The sequence below is a fragment of the Pleurodeles waltl genome, chromosome 9 (assembly GCF_031143425.1).
Source record: "Pleurodeles waltl isolate 20211129_DDA chromosome 9, aPleWal1.hap1.20221129, whole genome shotgun sequence".
NCBI classification, from domain to species: domain Eukaryota; kingdom Metazoa; phylum Chordata; class Amphibia; order Caudata; family Salamandridae; genus Pleurodeles; species Pleurodeles waltl.
In genome coordinates, this window is record NC_090448.1 from 1,059,536,153 (window position 1) to 1,059,554,739 (window position 18,587).

The 18,587-nt window shown below is 44.7% G+C and overlaps 1 protein-coding gene across 1 annotated transcript in view; it reads left to right on the forward strand.

The window, feature by feature from the left end:
• Positions 1 to 18,587, forward strand: part of POLE2 (DNA polymerase epsilon 2, accessory subunit) — a 314,242-nt gene that overhangs the window by 120,204 nt on the left and 175,451 nt on the right. The window contains exons 8-9 of the mRNA XM_069208700.1: positions 7,238 to 7,294; positions 17,460 to 17,508. Of these exons, the coding sequence (XP_069064801.1) occupies positions 7,238 to 7,294; positions 17,460 to 17,508 (106 nt within the window). The remainder of the gene's footprint in view (positions 1 to 7,237; positions 7,295 to 17,459; positions 17,509 to 18,587) is intronic.

Consider the following 18,587-nt stretch of genomic DNA (forward strand, 5'->3'; position numbering starts at 1 on the left):
GCAATCCACCACTTCAAATCCGTGGCAGCATCTCTGGAGATCTTGACAGAACCTTCGAGATCTCCTTTGTGTTGAGACCACTGCCTTCAGAGGCACCACTGAAGAGCCCTCATGTGCCAGCGAGCATACGTGACCAACAGTATGCAGGAGGCAAACAGACCGAGCAGACGTAGGACCTTGAGGACTGGAATCACCGCTCCACTTTGAAACATTGGAACCAACGCCTGAATGTCTTGAATCCGCTGAGGCGGAGGAAAGGCTCGATTCAATGTTGTATCCAGTACTGCCCCTATGAACAGGAGGCGCTGAGAGGGCTCTAGGTGAGATTTGGGCACGTTCACCGAAAAGCCCAGGTCAAACAACAACTGGGTTGTTGACTGCAGATGATGCAACACAAGCTCCAGGGACTTGGCTTTGATCAACCAGTCGTCCAGGTAAGGGAATACTGCTATCCCCTTCCTCCTGAGCTCTGCTGCAACCACCGACATCACCTTCGTGAAGACTCGAGGTGCTGAAGTAAGACCAAACGAGAGGACCGCAAACTGATAGTGCTGCGACCCTACCACAAAACGGTGATACTTCCTGTGCGACTTGAGTATCGGGATATGAAAATAAGCATCCTGCAAGTCGACAGACACCATCCAATCTCCCTTGTTCAACGCCAAAAGCACCTGAGCTAGGGTCAGCATCTTGAACTTTTCCTGTTTGAGGAACCAATTCAAAATCCTCAGGTCCAGGATCGGTCTCAACCGACCATCCTTCTTGGGAATCAGGAAGTACCTTGAATAACAACCTTGACCCTTTTCCTGCTCTGGAACCAACTCCACCGCGCCCTTTAAAAGGAGGACTTGAACCTCCTGTTCTAACAACAGGAGGTGTTCTTCTGAACAACAAGATGGGCGGGGCGGGATGGGGGGCGGAAACTCCAGAAAGGGAAGGGTGTAGCCTTTTCTCACAATGCTGGTAACCCAGGCGTCTGATGTAATGACCTCCCACTTGTGAAGAAAATACAGTAACCTTCCCCCTACAGGAGAGGAGTGAGTGGGAATTGGTGGAAGCCTAAGGCTGCTTCCCCTGCTGCACCCCTCCAGAGGAAGAGGAAGAGTGCTGCTGAGAGGCTCCCCTGGTACGAACCCAACCCCTCCCTCTAAAGGATGTATAGGTGAGAGAAGAGGTAGGCTGTTGGAATTTCCCCCGAAAGGAGGAAGAGGATGAGCCACGACCAAATCCTCGAAACCTCCTCAAAAATCTGGAGGAGGTAGAAGAAGTGGCTTGTAATCCTAACGACTTGGCCGTGGCCCTGCTCTCCTTAAACCTCTCCAAGGCCGAATCTGCCTTGGCACCAAAGAGCTTATCCCCATCAAAAGGGAGGTCCAACAGGGTCGACTGGACATCTGATGAGAACCCTGAGTTGCGAAGCCAAGCCTGTCTTCTCGTAACCACAGCCGTGCCCATCGCTCTAGCCACCGAGTCAGTTGTGTCCAACCCAGATTGGATAACCTGGGTTGCAGCAGCTTGAGCGTCTGACACGAGATTCAACAGCCCTTGAGGAACCTCTGTATGCGTAGATGTTTTTTCGTCCATCAGAGCATAAATGTACCTCCCTAAAATACACGTAGCATTGGTGGACTTTAACGCCATGCTACATGACGAGAACACTTTCTTGGATTGCATATCCATCTTCTTGGAGTCCCTATCCGATGGCACTGATGGAAAAGACCCAGGCGCAGACCTCGCCGAGCAGGAAGCCTGGACCACCAAGCTTTCAGGCGTAGGGTGTCTGGTAAGAAAGCCAGGGTCAGTTGGTGCAGCCCGATACCTCCTGGCCACAGACCTATTGACAGCCGAGGAAGATACCGGCTTCTTCCAGACCTCCAACACAGGTTCCAGCAGCGCCTCGTTAAACGGCAAAAGAGGTTCTGCTGATGTAGAGGCCGGATGTAATACCTCTGTCAGCAGATTCTGCTTCGCCTCAGTTACCGGCAAAGGCAGTTCCAGGAAGTTAGCTGCCTTCTTTATCACAGCATGAAAAGTGGCCGCCTCTTCAGTATACTCCCCTGGAGATGACAAGTCCCACTCAGGGGAAGTATCAAGGCCACTAGCGGTGTCCAGCCCATGAAGACCCTCGCCAGAGTCTTCAATTTCTCCTTCCTCCAGGATCTGCTGATACTCTTGTTCTTCCAAGAGACGGAGAGCACGTATCCTCGAGTGCAGCCTCTCCTCAATCCTCGGCGTCGACATGGCGTCAGCAGATGTCGAAGAACGACGCCGATCACCGGATCCGTCCGACGCCGGGTCAACAGGCGCCACAGGTAGCTTCGGCGCCGAACCAGGAGTCGGATGAAGAGAAGACTGCTTCGGAGTCGCAGAAGGCCCAGACAGCGTCACTGGCTGAAACACCGAAGCCGCTGGAGTCGAAACTTCCGGAGCCCAAGTCCCTGGAGCCACCGGAGCCAACACCGGCGCCGAGCCCACGTTCCCCAGGGGGAGAAAGGGCATGAAGGGTGCTGGTCGCAGCGGAGCCGGAGCACCCAAGCTAAAAGCCAAAGGACTCGAAGGCCCAGCCGGTGCGCCACCTGGAGCCATCTGCTGAAAGATGGAAAACATCGCATTTAAAAATGCGGTATTATCGGCTCCAGGGGCCGGAAAAGCCGGATACTGGGGTGCCTGGATCGAAGGCGACACCGACGCCGGCCTCGACGTCTGCAACGTCGGAGAGAACATTTGAGGCTGTGGCACCTCAAATACTGAAGGCGGCTGGCCCGAAGACCCAGGCGAAGTCGGCGAGGATGGAGAAGGCAACGGCGTTGATGGATGAGGAGTGACTGTGGGACTGACTTCCCAAGTCTTCCGACGCCGAGTCGATGGTGACCTCGACCGAGACCTCTCCTTACTCGACCGGCGCCGTGATTCCCGACGGCGCCGGGAGTCTCGATGACGCCGATGAGACTTCGGCGAGGAGGATTTTCTATGGTGCCTCTTCTCCTTTTTCTTCGACTTCGCCATAAAAAGTTTGGCCTCTCGCTCCTTCAGGGCTTTCGGATTCATATGCTGACATGAATCACACCTGGCCACATCATGGTCGGAACTTAAACACCACAAACAGTCCGAATGTGGGTCCGTAACCGACATCTTGCCCCCACACTCTTGACAGGGCTTAAAACCTGACTTCCTCTGAGACATAGTAACCTCAGAGAAAAAACACAGAAAAAAAAAAAAAAAAAACACACTGTAAATGCCGAACAGCAACAGTAGCTTCCTCAAAGATAACTGTTTCGAATGGCACGGAAAAAAGGGAACTGACGTCGGCACGTCGACAAGGACCTCTTATTGCCTGTATGACGTCAGACGGCGTCGCGTGGGCAAATGTGACGTCCTCGTCGACGTGCAGAAGCTAGGAAAAAGATTTCCGTAGAATGCTGGAGCAGTGGGAGTATTCATTAGGTGAGGAATCCACAGGTAGTTGTATCCATCAGAAAATTAGAATGTTAAGTAGATGTATTTGAAAGAGGCCGCTTTTTAGTTCCTTATTGAAGAGTAGAAGGTTTTGCATAATACTGTCTGAGGCCAAGTTCCATAGCCTGGAGGCAGGGCTTGATAAAGCCCTTTAAGATGCTTTTGCTCTTTGCATACTGGATTTGTCAAGATTGTTCCTAATGTTTCTGTGGCCTCTGATTTGAAGTGTGTTATAGTGTGAACGTTTGGATGGTTTATACTGCTTTATGAGTTAAACTAGCAATATTGAAGTCAGCTCTTGCTTCCAAAGCGAGCCAATGGAGAAGTCTTGGAGTGGGTGTTATGTGGTCTGATTTCCTGCCTCCTATATCTACCATAGCAGCTACATGTTGCTCAGATTTTAGGGGCATCAGAATGGATTTAGAAAAGCATTCCACGACTGCATTACCACCATCCAAAAGGCTCAGGGTTAGGGCCAGAAGTGTTGAACTGAAGTCTAAGAAATGTACAGTTATAGATTCCTCAGCCGATGGAGTTGAAAAGAGGAATATCTTGTCAATTTGGTGATGGTTCTTTTAGTTTAGATGTTATTCTAGGAGAAAGCCCAGTGATTTGTTACCAGGGACCAGATTGTGGACAAATGCTAGACATTCTATTCCCTAATGTGTTTGGGGCAAAGAGCTATTGGAACAAAGGAGCACAAATTCAATTTTAGTTGAATTCAATTTCAGAAGGAGAAGAGACATCCAGTTGGTTCACTGTTAATGGAAGATCTTCAGATTGGCTGCGCTGGCTGTGTTAGAGAACCTTCCGTGGATTTACATGTTTTCAATACTCGCCATATTGATGTATACAGTTGTGCTGTCCTGGCTTATTGTGACTAAGGGTTCCACATAAAGGTTAAAGAGGTATTTTAATAGGACAGAACGTGAGCAACATCACATTTGACTTAGATGGTGGGTAATTAAAATAAGTTTACTTTCATAATGTGAGATTTTGAGACCATAACGAATTTAAACCAATTTAGGACTGTACCTTCGAACCCCATTCTTAAAGATGCAAGATGTATAACGGACTGGTGTTATAGGGTGTCCTATGCTGCAAAAAGGTAACGAAATACCAGCAGGTATGCGCTCCCTTCATACAGGATTTGTAGCGCCCCATCTAGTATCCGAATTGTGGCTGCTGTGTTTGGAACAGAATCCAGATTGGACGTTATAGAGGAGTGGTTTTTTTGTCTTTTTTTTTTTTTTTTTTTTTTTTAGTGAAGATGAGTTATCATATAAGGCTGACCTAAACCGTATTCGGTGCAGTAGGACCCTCCTCACTTGAAGGAATGCAACTGTAGAGCAAGGATTGGCTTATCCTTGAACAACCCCTATAAAGATCGCTGCCCACTCTTCCTTTTGGTGTGGTGAGATATATTAATGACTCCACACAGTCCCTCTATAGAGGCAGGCAGAGATTAAAAAAATAAGGTATGCAGAACATTAAAATAGCATTTGTACACGTCTACACACTGAGGACACCTCATCTTTAATAGTGGTTTCATTACCCTTAATAGCTGTGATGTATGGGAGTGATATAGTCAATTAGGTTTTTAAAACTATGTCTGCTCAACGAGGGTTTGTATTTTTTATATTTATGTGAGCTTTTACTGTCTGAATAAATTAAAATAAAAAAAATATATAAGTTGGGAGATAGAGGTGAATGCATGCACTCAGAAGTCATACAGGAAGATGGGATCAAAGAAATGGTACTGAAGGCAGTGGCTGTTAGAAAGAGGTGTTCTTTCAAGGTCAAAGGATCTTGACCTTAGCACTGAATCTTTTGTGAAAAGGAAGGAACTACAGGTAGTATTTAAGAAGCTTCTTCAACTTGGAGCGCAGGCCTCAGTCCCCCTCCTGCCTGCCGTAAGCTTACACACAAGGGGGAAATATGAATGCAGCAACTACACATGCGCATTCGTTAAAGGTGCCTGTGATTGGAGGCAGTGCTGTCGATTCTAGCCCTGGGAGGAGAGTAGGATGGTTCTCAAAGTTGTTAGAGGCTATTTGAGATATGCCTCCATGGTACGGTGTGGGTATCATCCAGCAAGTAGCTTGAATGTCCCAGAACAGGGGACAAATACTTGGCTGTGGGTTTGAACCACTCTTCTTTCATGTTGTGCTCAGTTTTTGTTTTTCTGTTGTGCATCTTTCGCCTCAGCTGGTGTTTTATGAAAATGCTTCGTTTGCTGTTAAAACGTTTGGGTGTAAAACCTGTTCACTGCAAATATACCGGTCCGTTGCATTGTAAGCAAGCATATGCATCTCTGATAACTTCTAGTATAAAAAAAGTATTCCATAACAGTAGGTAGCCCCCATTGTCAGCTGTGAATATTCGAAGTGGTTTTGTGCATCAGCTTCTTTTTTTATGAATGATAAATTCAAACTTGTGTATTGCCGCGGTTTTCGTTTTGTCACATTATTCCTTCTGTAGGCTGATTACATTGAGCGTGGATCCAGCTTCAGTCTGGGTACCTTACAGATGGTGCCTGCTCCATTCAAACTCTGTTCTGTGCTTGTATGACTCAGGACTCTTTTCCATGCATGTGACCACCTGCGTCAGAACAAAGTAATGTCATCTTAAGGACTTGGGGGCCCTGGGCAAGACATATTTGGGGGTACCTGTCCTGATTATATTCTAATTGTATTACCCATTTCCCGCAAATTCAAGCTCGCATGATGCCAGACAATACTAAATTAATTGTTAAACTTTGAAACCATTACGCAAAAAAGTTGAAACGTGTTTCTTGGGACAACAGAAGTCATTAAATTGATATAGGGCAAAGAGTCAGAGGTAGGCAGAGAGAGAAGGAGGTTGACATACAGAAAATAGATAGGAAATCACTTTCTCATGGGGTCACTTGGAAGGTTGGGGTCCTGGGCAGTGGTCCACGTTTCCCATACTTTAAAACAGCTCTTCCAGATCTCAAACTTGCATTTAAAAGCAAGTGGTTGCTTCGAATACAGTGTACACTTCAACCCTTTAGGTCCATTAAGTCGTATAGTTATTGAAGAAACTTTGGGATGAGAGGACCAAAACTGGGTGAAGTGTTGGAGCATCTGTACAGTAGTAGATTGCAACAATCCTCACATTTGTTTGCAATGTCTTGCATTGACCCAAAAAGAAGGGGCTCATTCAGTTAAGGACCTTGATACTGACTGACTGATGAAAACTGGACTTCTTGCTCTCGAGGTCTTCGATCCAATACTGTAAACCCTCTCTGAAGCAATCTGCATTTGTGATTTTACTTTTTCAGTGATATGTAATTCTGAAGACGGTGTCATTTGCAGACATCTATCCTCTGAGTGCTTTCCTTCATCAGTTGTTTTTAACCTTTTCTGTGTGCCACTTTCTCAGTAAATATTATGTTTTAGCTCTGTGACATTGCTACTCCTGAGTGAAATAAATAGAAAAGTCAGTTTTTACTAAAAACTGTCTTGAAAGAGAGCAGAATAATAGAAATATGTGAAAAAGAGAATGTGATACATCACTGAACAGGCACTGTTTGATCCTTTATTTAAAGAAGCGTCTTTGGTCGTGATTCTGGGTTTCAGAATGAGGTGGTCTGCACCGCATCAAGGTCATTAACGTTACATAACTTGGTAATGCCATCAACTTTGATGCATAGACTAATAGGAGCTCTGATCTCTGGTTTATCTGCAGATGATAAGGATGCCTATCTTTTCCTTATATTTAACTTGATTTCTGTTTGTCTTTTCTTTCCTTACTTTAGGGAAAGTATTTTCTGGAAGATCCTACTGGAGCTGTACAGCTGGACCTCAGTAAAGCAATATCCTTATAGTAGTTTACCAAACGTCGGCCTCCGTACAAATATATCAATGTATTTGTGTGCAACAAAAATCCATTGCATTTCAATTTGCTCCCGAGAATGGTCATCATCCATGTTAACTCTGGCTTAAGTGTGGTAATGCCACAAGAATAAGGATCAATTCACCTGCTACTTGTTTTGCTATTTTTCAAAAACATACCTGGTGTCTCGGTCTTCTTACCTTAGATACAGTATCTGGAAAACTAATCATTATTAGGCAGTTGGTTTGTTGCTTTTCAGTGCTATGGTTTCCATAGCTCGACAAATTGTATTTTGATTTGCCAACGGATGTCTATTTTTCCTTGGCCTGGAGGACCAACTTACTCTTTCTTCCAAGAGATGTTCAGGGTTTAACCATAGTGATCGATTGAGAGAATTCTTCATTTAGTCTTTTAGAAAATAATTTTGTAATCCCCTGTCAGGTCTAGTGTAAGCCCAGCATTCATGACAAATCTAATATATAAAAAACATTTTTGTCCTAGAGGCGTCCTGCTTTACCTTGTGTCTCAGCATATTAAAACAAATGTGACTGGCTGATACATGAAGATGGCAGGAGTTATTTGTTGCAGTATATTCAGAATAACCAATTTAAAGTCCTGATATCTAATAAACAGATGAACTGTTGCTCACCAAGATACCTAGTGCATGTGGCTGGTCTTTCATTTCGTACAATTGCATCTGTCAATGCTTTTTTGAGCTCCTGCAAGAACTAATTGACCCCGTGAACGGTTCCTTTTCTTTCAACTTTGGTCAATGATGTTCCTTTTGCAAACATTTCCTAACCCGTGCCCTTTTGCAGTAGGCCAATAGGAGACATCCTGCTGTTGTTTCACAACTTGATTTTTGGTGTTACAAAAGTAAAACCAGAAAAATGAATCCTCAGTCTAGGCAATTGAAGGCAATTCCGGCATTGAAAAGTAACGTGGCATTTTGTCCTTGTTTTGCCTAAAACTGTAATTTCGGTAAGAAATGAACAGCCAATTGGACAGCTAAGTTCAATGACCAAGGAGGAGCTTCGACACATCACAGCATCGTTCGTATCGGGTGAACAGCAGAGACGAGACGAGAGAGGAGGAGAGAGGAGTTCGACACACGACGCTGGTCGACGCTGGTGCCGGGTGGCTCGCGTCGCGGCTGCTCACCACGAGTGCGAGTGCGAGGTGCGCGTCCGGCACACGGTTTGCTGCCGCCGCCGCTAGCCGGTGTCTGCCACTGCTAGCAGGGGGAAAACAGCCGTGGAAAACAGCTCGGGAAGCCGGAAAAGCCGGGTGAGCTGCTTCTGTGGCGGGCGCAGTCGGGGGCTGCTGCTCCGCTCCGAGGTGCATGGTCCGGGGGCTGTAGCTGCTGGCTCGGGGAGAGCAGTTTCCGTGAGCTTCCGTGAGCAGGTAGGCGTGACCAGGACTGCTGCCTGTTTCTTCACCAGCGCCTCTGGGGGCCCTCAGTTGCGCCGGTTCGCTGTAACGGTGCGGACTACGGCGTGGTCTGGGCACAAGGAAAAGCCAGAAGCCAGAAGCCAGAAAGAGCACCAGAGGAGTACCGGAGTCCCAGAGTCCCAGAGTCCCAGAGTCCCTGAGTCCCTGAGTCCCAGAGCACCAGAGCACCAGAGCACCAGAGGAGCACCAGAGGAGTACCAGAGGGGCACCAGAGGGGCACCAGAGGAGAGTTTGGGGTTGCCGCCCTACCCTGCTACCATATGGACTAGGTGAGCCAAGGAGGTGAGCCAAGGAGGTGAGCCAAGGAGGGTATCCGTTGTTTTCAGCCACCGTAGCCACCACAGCGGCACCTAGCCATATTTAGTTTCTCTGACCTGACCTGACCTAAGGAAAATTACCTGACCTAAGTGACTTAAGCGACCTAAGTGACCTAAGTGGCTCCTGTGGCCAGTGTCGTGGCCGTGAGTGGATCGAGAGTGGGCCACATAAAGTAGCGCATAAAGTAATGCAGTGCATAAGCAACGCATAAGTAGCGCAAGTAGGCGTAAGTAGACGCCTTTACAACAGAGACAGAGAGGATCAGAAGGGGCCAGATAGAGAGAACCAGAGAATCAGAGGAGGCCATTAATTGACATATTAAACTGCGCTAGAGGGACAGATATCATTCGAACATCACGCTTTTTGTACGGCGTACTGTGCATACTGTGCGTCACCACACAGCAAAGCAAGCAAAGTCAAGCTCTACATTCTAGAGAAACGTCCTACAGATCCCGGAAATTGTTGAAGTTGCTGATCCATTCAAACAGTAAGACTTCAAAAATGGTTGGAACAAGAGGGAAAACAAAGAAAGCCAGAGAGGCCAACGAGGCACTCAGTTATCCAGTAAAATCCCAAAGACCAGAGCAGGAACCCAACAGCTTACAAGATCTGGGGCAAGACCTGGGCCCTAGAGCCACTAAATTATCCCAGGGGGAATTTATAACCCAAGGAGTGGTCACAGCAGAGGCCGCAGCAGCAGAGGACGCCCATAATGGGATTCCCAATGATGAAAGCAAACCAGGAGGGACACCCGAAACGGCACCAGGGTCTATGCTGTCTATGCGTCTAGTCCATACCGACTCTGATGATATGGGGCATGTATCACTGAATGCAGGTGAAACGGTGGGGGGCCTTGTTAGTCCTCTGCATAGGAAACAGCAGTATATACCGGCGCACCTGGGCTCAGGTGGGGCCAGGGGAGCAAGGGAAATTAAATCAAAGATAAATACTATTACCAACTATTACAACCATATAAATCTAAATTCTGATTGGCTGCAGAAGCAAACCTTTAAAGCTTGCGACCTCCCATCACAGCCATCAGGGGAAAAAGGTGACAATAATGTGGAGGGCGAGCTGGAGCTCTTAGAGACTGGGCATCAGGATTCCTGTTCATCCCAGCAGCGATCTGCCCGATCATCACGACTACCCTGTGGAACGAACAACTCTTTTGTGGGTAGCAAAGTGGGGTCAATTAGTTCCCCAGAAAGGGGCAGTTTCTCGGAAGAACAAAGACAAAGAAAAAGAAAAAGTAATGAATCACCTCATCCGGAAGCCCAAATGGGACCACTACATTCTGGGAGCTCTCCACTGATATTCCCTTTACTTCATCTAAAACTAGAACCTACAGTCCTTCAAAATGCAAAGGGGCCTGAAACAGAACAATCATTGCAGAAATATTCACATAAGCTCTCAACACCACAGCTTCACCATGGGAGCCAAACTGTAAAAACGAACCTAACGTTGAGCAGATTTGATCATAGTTCTTTTAGTCTGGAGCTCTCCTCGCCTGACAACTTCGTAATTGGTAGTATAGAGCCCCAATTAAACAGTATAACATTGGAAGATTTAAACCTCTTGGAAGGCAGCATAATGCTAGGTCATAGAGGAGAGGACGATAAGAACTCAGAAGGCCAGACAAATAATGAGCAAAGTGAGCAAACCTGGGGAAATAGAGACGATACCTCATTAGATCAACCAATTTTAAGCATCATGAAAGTTATATGCACAACATTGGACTCAATTGCAACAACGATCATGGTCCAGTCTCAAAAATTTGATGATCAACTTGAGCTAACTAAACAATTTACTAACTCATTACAGACCATAGATCATAGGATGGCCTTAGTAGAGGGTGTAATAAGGGAAAATCTGTTGCACCAGGCAGTGGCTGAAAAAATGGACATGATGGACAGGCAAGTTTGTGGCCCACTGCTGGAAAAATTACTGGAAGTTCCGAAAGTAATCAAAGACATAATCGAAGATTGCAAATCTAGTCTCAATAACACACAGGCGTGTAATCACGAGTCAGCAAAAACAGAATCTAGAGTAACTGAAAGACCAATAGATAGTGAAGACAAAGAAGGGCCCTTTGGCACGGGACGAGACGAGTGCCCAGACGCAAAAACCCACATAGACAAGACGGAGAGAATCAACAAAAGTCCTGTATCTGCAATCGAAATCTCAAATACAGTAGAAAAAAGGACTCTGAGTAAAGGGCATCAACAAACAGGTAGACGGAAATACACATGGAAAAAAGCTAGAGGAAACAACAAAGTATCAGCAAAAAAGGCTTTAAATATGCCGAAACAGGCAAGCCCAACAGGGCAGATCAGGAACACAGGCGATGAGTTTACTCAACAGCAGCCTAAAGATCAGTGCATCAAGCCCGAGAGTCTCGAGAAACCAACTGACAAAGATATTAGTTTTATAAATAAAAATCCTGGATTATTGTGCGATAAAAGCTGCACCCACCATTCTCATATAAACCGAATCCCCATTGGCCCTAGGGGCTACCAAGCATCTGGGTACGACTTAGACAAAGGAAATAGACCAGAAAAAGACTCAGGTTCAAATCACGGGATCAATGAGGCAAACGATCCCTTAGTCAATGGACAACATAAATGGAGCCCAGAGACAACAAAATCAAGTACCGGCATTGATAAGCACCTCCCCGCCATAAAAAGAGATCACTCAATTCAGGCGCATTATCCAAATACAGTAGGAGTCCATAATGGAAAACGTCAGCAGTCTCTGAACTTTATCATCGAGGGGGTAGAACAAGAAAATAGCAAAAGTGAAAACGGAAGGGCAGAGAGCCCAGAATGCACAAGAAGCGAACAAAGTACAAGAAAAACCATGTGCGTGGATAATACAATAGCCCCGGTTCCCGCACCTCGGTCAAAAGTAAAATACTGCTCTCAGGCTAGCTCTGGAAACCACAACTTTAGTAGCCAGCCAGGGTGGGTTACTGATCCACCTGCTCCACCGCGTCCAGTGCTTGACTTGGAAACTAAAGGAAAAAAGGATAATTGGCCTCCACAAAGGCAACCTTACGATGAACTTAGGAACAAAGAGTTGCAACTCGGGAGGGAAAAAGGCCAGGTAGAACGAACATTGACTAGTTGGGCAGCTACTATTTACAATAAAGCAAAGGAAGATAATCAACCTCAAGGAAGATGGTCACAGGGAGGTGTCGGGCAAACCAAGATTCGCACTGAAATAATTAAAGAGCCTGACGCCACAATTACATTTATTCCCGAGTACTCCTCAAGAGGAAGTCACGACATTCTAAATAGGACTAACATCCTACATTTGGTCAATTCTTTGCCAGCTCTGCAGAACGTAACAACTAAAGACCTCCTCTCAGTAAGATTTATGCAAAGGAAAGAATCGGAGAACGGGGAATCAACAGAAACAGTCTGGGCTTCACCTTGGATAGTAGAACAGATTCTAAAATGTTCTAACATGATGAAGACATGGGGAATATCTACTGCTATTCCACAAAAGGAACCATATCCAACAATATTTCTTGAAAAAGCTCCAAAGCAAAATGTGTCGGGCAGGCAAGAGGCAGAAGGCAATTCTGGTTCGATACTACAGGGAGCAATTAGTTCCAAACAACAACTCCCTGAACGAATAAACCTGAGTAATATGAGGTTCTGCCTGTCTGTTAACTCCCCTAGAAACAGCAGGGGCAATCCCCCACAGTTGCAGAATGATGAAGAGCAACCATCTAGAAATTTGTAGCAACAAATGGGTAGCTCAAATATAAAAAATAGAACTAGTCCCACATTAAAAATCTTAAGCTGGAACATTGCAGGCCTAAAAAGCAAAATGGAAGATAAGGATTGGGTTGAATTTATTAAACAGCAAGACATCAGCTGCTTCCAAGAAACTTGGTCTACCAACGTCATTGACCTAGACGGGTTTTCCACTTTTTACATACCTGCTATCAAACAAAAAAAAGGAAGACCATCGGGAGGTCTGACCATTTGGATCAGAACTTCACTATTGGGAAACTCAGCTGTAACCCATGCCATATTAAGCAAGGAAATCCAGACGCTTGCAGTAAAACATGAGGAGTGGTCACTTGAAATAGTAAACGTGTACCTCCCTCCCGTTAGCCGGGCCCAAGTCATGCCTGGTGTGCGGCTCCTCGAAGATCATATCTCAAATAAAAGATCTAAGGGTTGGAGGAACCCAACACTAGGTCATGCGAATAACCGTCCCCCTCAGTTTTGTAAAACCCTTCTTCTAATATGCGGCGATTTTAACACTAAACCCCATTCTATTCTTTGGGATGAACAAGTAGTAGAGGAAGATCACGCTTGGAATATTCCAACGCCCCTCATCCAACATTGCCAAGATTCCAAAAAAGGGGAACTAATCTTTGAAGTACTAATAGAAGGCGGAATTCGCACAGTAAACGGAAGAACCAACTCAGACAGAACTTTTAAATCTACCTTTCGAACTGGAAAAAGACACAGTATAATTGACTATATGGCAATAAACATCGAAGCCTGGCATTATGTTATTGATATGGAAATAAGGGACAGGATCGAGAGTGACCACGACCCATTGCTAATGGAGATAATCCATCCGGACGCAAGCCTGGGGAAGGTTGAGTTTCCACTTAACGGAAATTGCTTAGCAATAACCATGAGACCAAATAGGAAAAACATACTAAGGTCGAACGTGGACGAACCCTATTTGAGTGTACCTAGTCAAACCTGGTTCCTATCACTTAGTACATTATTAAACCTACCAGTTAATGAAGCTTTACCCCTACTGGATAATTTTAACAACTTGCTACTACAAACAACAAAGGAAAGAACTAAGCATCCCCAAACTAACCCTAATACGATGGAGGGCTGGTTCGATGAAGAGTGTTTGAAACTAAAAAAGACACTATCGCAAGCACTAAAGAATCGCCATCTGAACAACCATAATGAGCAATACTTTTATGAATGCAGGCAACAGTACAAAAAATTACTAAGATATAAAAGGAAGACATTTCCACATAAGCTCTGGAAATCCCTCCTGCAGGCAATATCGGCAGGAAACTGCAAAAAGTTTTGGGAGATAGTCAGATGGGGATGCGAAGGCCCTTCGAAGAACCTAGAATTGAATATCAACCCACAACTCTGGGTAGAGCATTTTACCGCCTTGTACCAGGAAGAGGCCAAGACGGCATCCCGGAGTATGAATAACTCAACCAGCCTCATCCAAGGACTGGAAGGTAGTAACCAAAGATCAAACAAGGGAGTTCCACTTCAAACGACCTATGTAGCATCATCAAAAAGGTTTATTAGATCGTCAAATGGAACCCAGAATGAATTAGTCCCAAACGAACTCCTTGGCACAAATGCCACGCAAGCAACCCATTCTATCCCTCGTGCAATGGAGCTGACACCGGAATTCAGCGAGAAAGAGATTAAACAAGTTATTCTCCTTCAAAAACCGTATAAGGCTGCAGGCCCAGACGGCATACCTTCAGACGTTTATCGTAATCAGTTAACGTTATGGCTGCCTGCTCTAACACGCATATTCAACAGTATTTGGCACCACGAGGTAATTCCGACCTCTTGGAAGAAATCAATAATTGTCCCAATTCACAAAAAAGGACCTCGGGACTTGGTGTGCAACTATAGGCCTATCTCACTGCTTGACAGTGTTGGAAAAATCTTCGCCAAATTGATCCAGCTGCGTTTAGATCAATGGCTGGAGGATGGAGATTTAATATCGACACACCAAGCTGGTTTTAGGAGAGGCCAAAGCACAATAGATCAACTTTTTAAGCTGAATATGATCTGCGCGAAATACGCCACCCTAAAAGATTGTGCATTATATCTGGTCTTTGTGGATCTTCAAACAGCTTTTGACAGCGTCAATCGCCAAATATTATGGCAGTTATTGTCAGAAATGGGCATACAGGGGAAAATTCTAAGGCTGTTAATTCTACTGCACACAGGGAATACTGCTAGGGTTAGATATTCCACGAGAAATGATTATACAGCAGAAATTCCAATCCAGCGTGGCGTAAAACAAGGATGTGTTTTGGCCCCAACCTTGTTTAACTGTTATATAAATAAAGTAAGCCAAGATCTGAGGGAATTAAATCTGGATGTGCCAAAACTAGCCAATGAAAGTATACCTATCCTGCTTTTTGCTGACGACGCTGTATTACTGGCAAGAACAGAGATAGCAATGCATCGTCTACTTAGGGGTTTCGAATCATTTTGCACCTCAAGGAGCATGGTAATTAATGAGGAGAAAACAAAGTTTATGATTCTCAACCCAAAACAAACGATGCATTCGACCTTCAGGGTAAACAACAAGCCCTTGGCTCGAGTGACCACCTATGACTACCTGGGTTGCAGACTGGACGAAAAACAGACATGGAAATCACAAATCTACAAAAGTAACATCTCCTTGGCCCAGCACGCCGGAGCGGTACTTAGATTTGCTAAAGCCACAGGCAACCATTCTGTGAGTTCTGCACTGCTTGCTTATAAAACCAAAGCAAGGACGGCAGCACTTTACAGCGCAGAGATTTGGGGATTTAGAAAGACCCCATTAATACAAGTAACTGAGAATAATTTCCTACGCCGATTACTTTGTTTAGGCACTGCCGCACCAATGAATGCGTTGAGAACTGATTTACAAATGAGAAAGGTCGAGGATTACATTGCACTGGCCCCGATAAGATATTGGATCCGTATCTGGGCAAAAGAGGAACTCAAACCATACAGAGAAACACTCATGGACATCATGAAGCTACAAAATTACCGAAAATTGCCTTGGTTTAAACACATCTCAACTACTCTGGTTGCTATTGGCCAAGAAGACCTCTGGCTTCATCCAGGGAAAATCAGAAAGCCCAGTTTATCTGTCATTAAAAAGGCATACTGGGACCAAAAGACTCAGAGTATGTGTGAGACACTTAGCCCTTTACTCAAGAGGTACATTTTGCTCAACCAAGAGCTTAAACCAGCAATTTTCATAGACTGCATCTATCCGGAAGAAAAAAGGGCTCTCTATTTTAAATTTCGTATGGGTACATTACCAGTGATGGCGGTGACTAACAGATGGCAAGCCGTCTCACAGTGCGGATCAGAATGCTGTCCTTGCCTTCATGGTGGCCAAGAAACATTATCCCACTTCCTTTTATTATGTCATTTTACGCTTAAACTCCGCAAATTGTACTTACGTCCGCTTTTTAGATCATACGGGATCAGGAAATGTAATGAGGCGGAAGTGCTTTGTATGCGATCAGATGAGAAACATATTGTGGCGAAGGTTTCAACTTATATATTGGAAGCGTGGAAGTTACGTTCATCAATGTACTCACAGTTGGCCTAAGTATAATTACTTGTGTTATCCTAGCTATCATTAGTATGAGACATCGCTGAAGGTTGCTGATTAAACCAGGCAAGGTCCTGGGTTATTATTATACTGCTGGCAGGTATCGCAAGAACCCAAATGATTAGTGCAAGAATAGGATATTTAAATTTTAGATCTATAATGTTTTTAGAATAAGTAAAGAGTCTTATGCCAATTATGGCTAATAATCAAGTTTTATGATATTGCAGGGCATATTGGATTCACCTAGGGCCACGTAAAATCAAAAACTCAAGTATAGTTTTTCTTTTTTACAATGTTTTATTTAATGTGATTTTATTGCGTGTGATGGATTGATACTTATTGTGTATTATTGTTATGGCCGGATAGGCTGACAACAATTAAATAAATGGTAAATGGTAATTTCGGTACCTGCTCCTCCCTTTGCTAGTCATTGCTTCTAACCGTTCCACCATACTGGCCAAATCTTTCCTAGCTCACACAGTTCAACAGGCTCGAAGAAATACTGTTGGACCAGTGGGAGAAGAAGTCTGAACTCATAGGTGCCCCAGGACAAGTTAAAATATTCTTGCTGCTTCTCTCAAAAGTCCACAGGGCTATATACAGCCAGAGATAGGAGAAGTCGACACCCCTCGCACAGGCAGCCACTACAATCAGAACTCCTCCAAGCAGATGCCTCCAGTAAACAGAACACATATCCTATATATTGTGATGCTAAGTGGAGGGGGAGGGGATTGTTCAACTGCATTTTACTTGGCAAATCACCCCTAAAAAGCAGAGCACGTCCTCAGATGGACCTGATTCTCAAATCCGAAACCTCAAGTACTTCTCACGTATAAGGTAGATATGGAACTTTGTAAGAGTGCTGAGGAGTAGGTGAAGGGAGGCACTATCCATAATAATGCTCAATGGATGCCTTTTATTTTTAGTCCTTCATTGTGTTCCATGTCAAAGGTATTGTGTTGCCGCTGGTAATCTGCTTTAATAGAGTAAATTCCTTAACTCTCTTGCACCAGTTCCACAGCGGCCTATACACAGAGTCTTGTTTTGTTTTAGCAGAAGGTAAGGTATTTGCGTTCACTTGTATTTTACCTGTTGTATGCCTGGCACTGTTTCAGATGCTGACAATTTGAGGAATATGTCACACAAGGCCCATAGTTGTTCATTCTTTGTTTTACAGTATGCACATACCACATAATATTCCTGTCACAGAATACGTATGCATCAAGTTGGTGTAACGAATATTTAACTTGCCTCGTTGCTAGTACACTTTAATGAGGGTCCCGTCAGTTTGTCGTTTGCCCCAGCATCAGATGGACAACATTTTTTTAGATGGAGTTTGGCCTAAATTAATGTTACAGTCATATCTTAAAACTGTGTAACTGATCAAATATACTTTGGGTGGAGCTGCTCAGCAGGCTACTGGAGTAGACTTTTACCCACCGTTGGCCCCCTCAAACTCAATCCCTCCGACCATTGTCTTCACAGTTAGTAAATAAAAAACGTGTTCTTCACCATAATTCTGTGGCAGGACCTAAGGTGATGAATATGTTTACAGCTGTCTTTACTGATCACAGCAACATAATTTGAACTAGAAGAAAAAAAGACAGTAGACCCCAAAAAAAGACTTCTCTCGAATCAGAGGGGAAATTACTACAAAACACATGTACAAGATGGGAAGTTTAGTATTGTACTATCGTCGCATTTCACCGTTCAGCCCACCTCTTTGTTGTCTGCTCAGTAGCCTCAGATGAGTCTGTTGACTCTGTTGTAGAAATTTGGGGTTTTAGCTTGTCATTTCTTTTAACATAATAAGTCTCTTTGACTACTTGTTCATTCAGTGCACCATACTTGTTTTTGCCTGTGAGCATCTCCAAATCGATATATTAAGGTTTCTGTTCCCATAAATGCTTTTTATTGCTAGAGGTTCTATGCACCATTAGGGCTACCCAGACGTGATTAATGTTTTCCCCACAGGTTATCTTCAATTATTAGCGCTGGCAGTGATGGCGAGTTTTTTTTCCTGAGTGTTGTCTCTGGACAGTGTGTGCATCTGATATTTCTGAGAGTCCTCCATTGTTGTGCCGACGGCCTGGTGGACCATCTCTAGCTCTCTTGAGGATCATCAATTTGCGATTGCA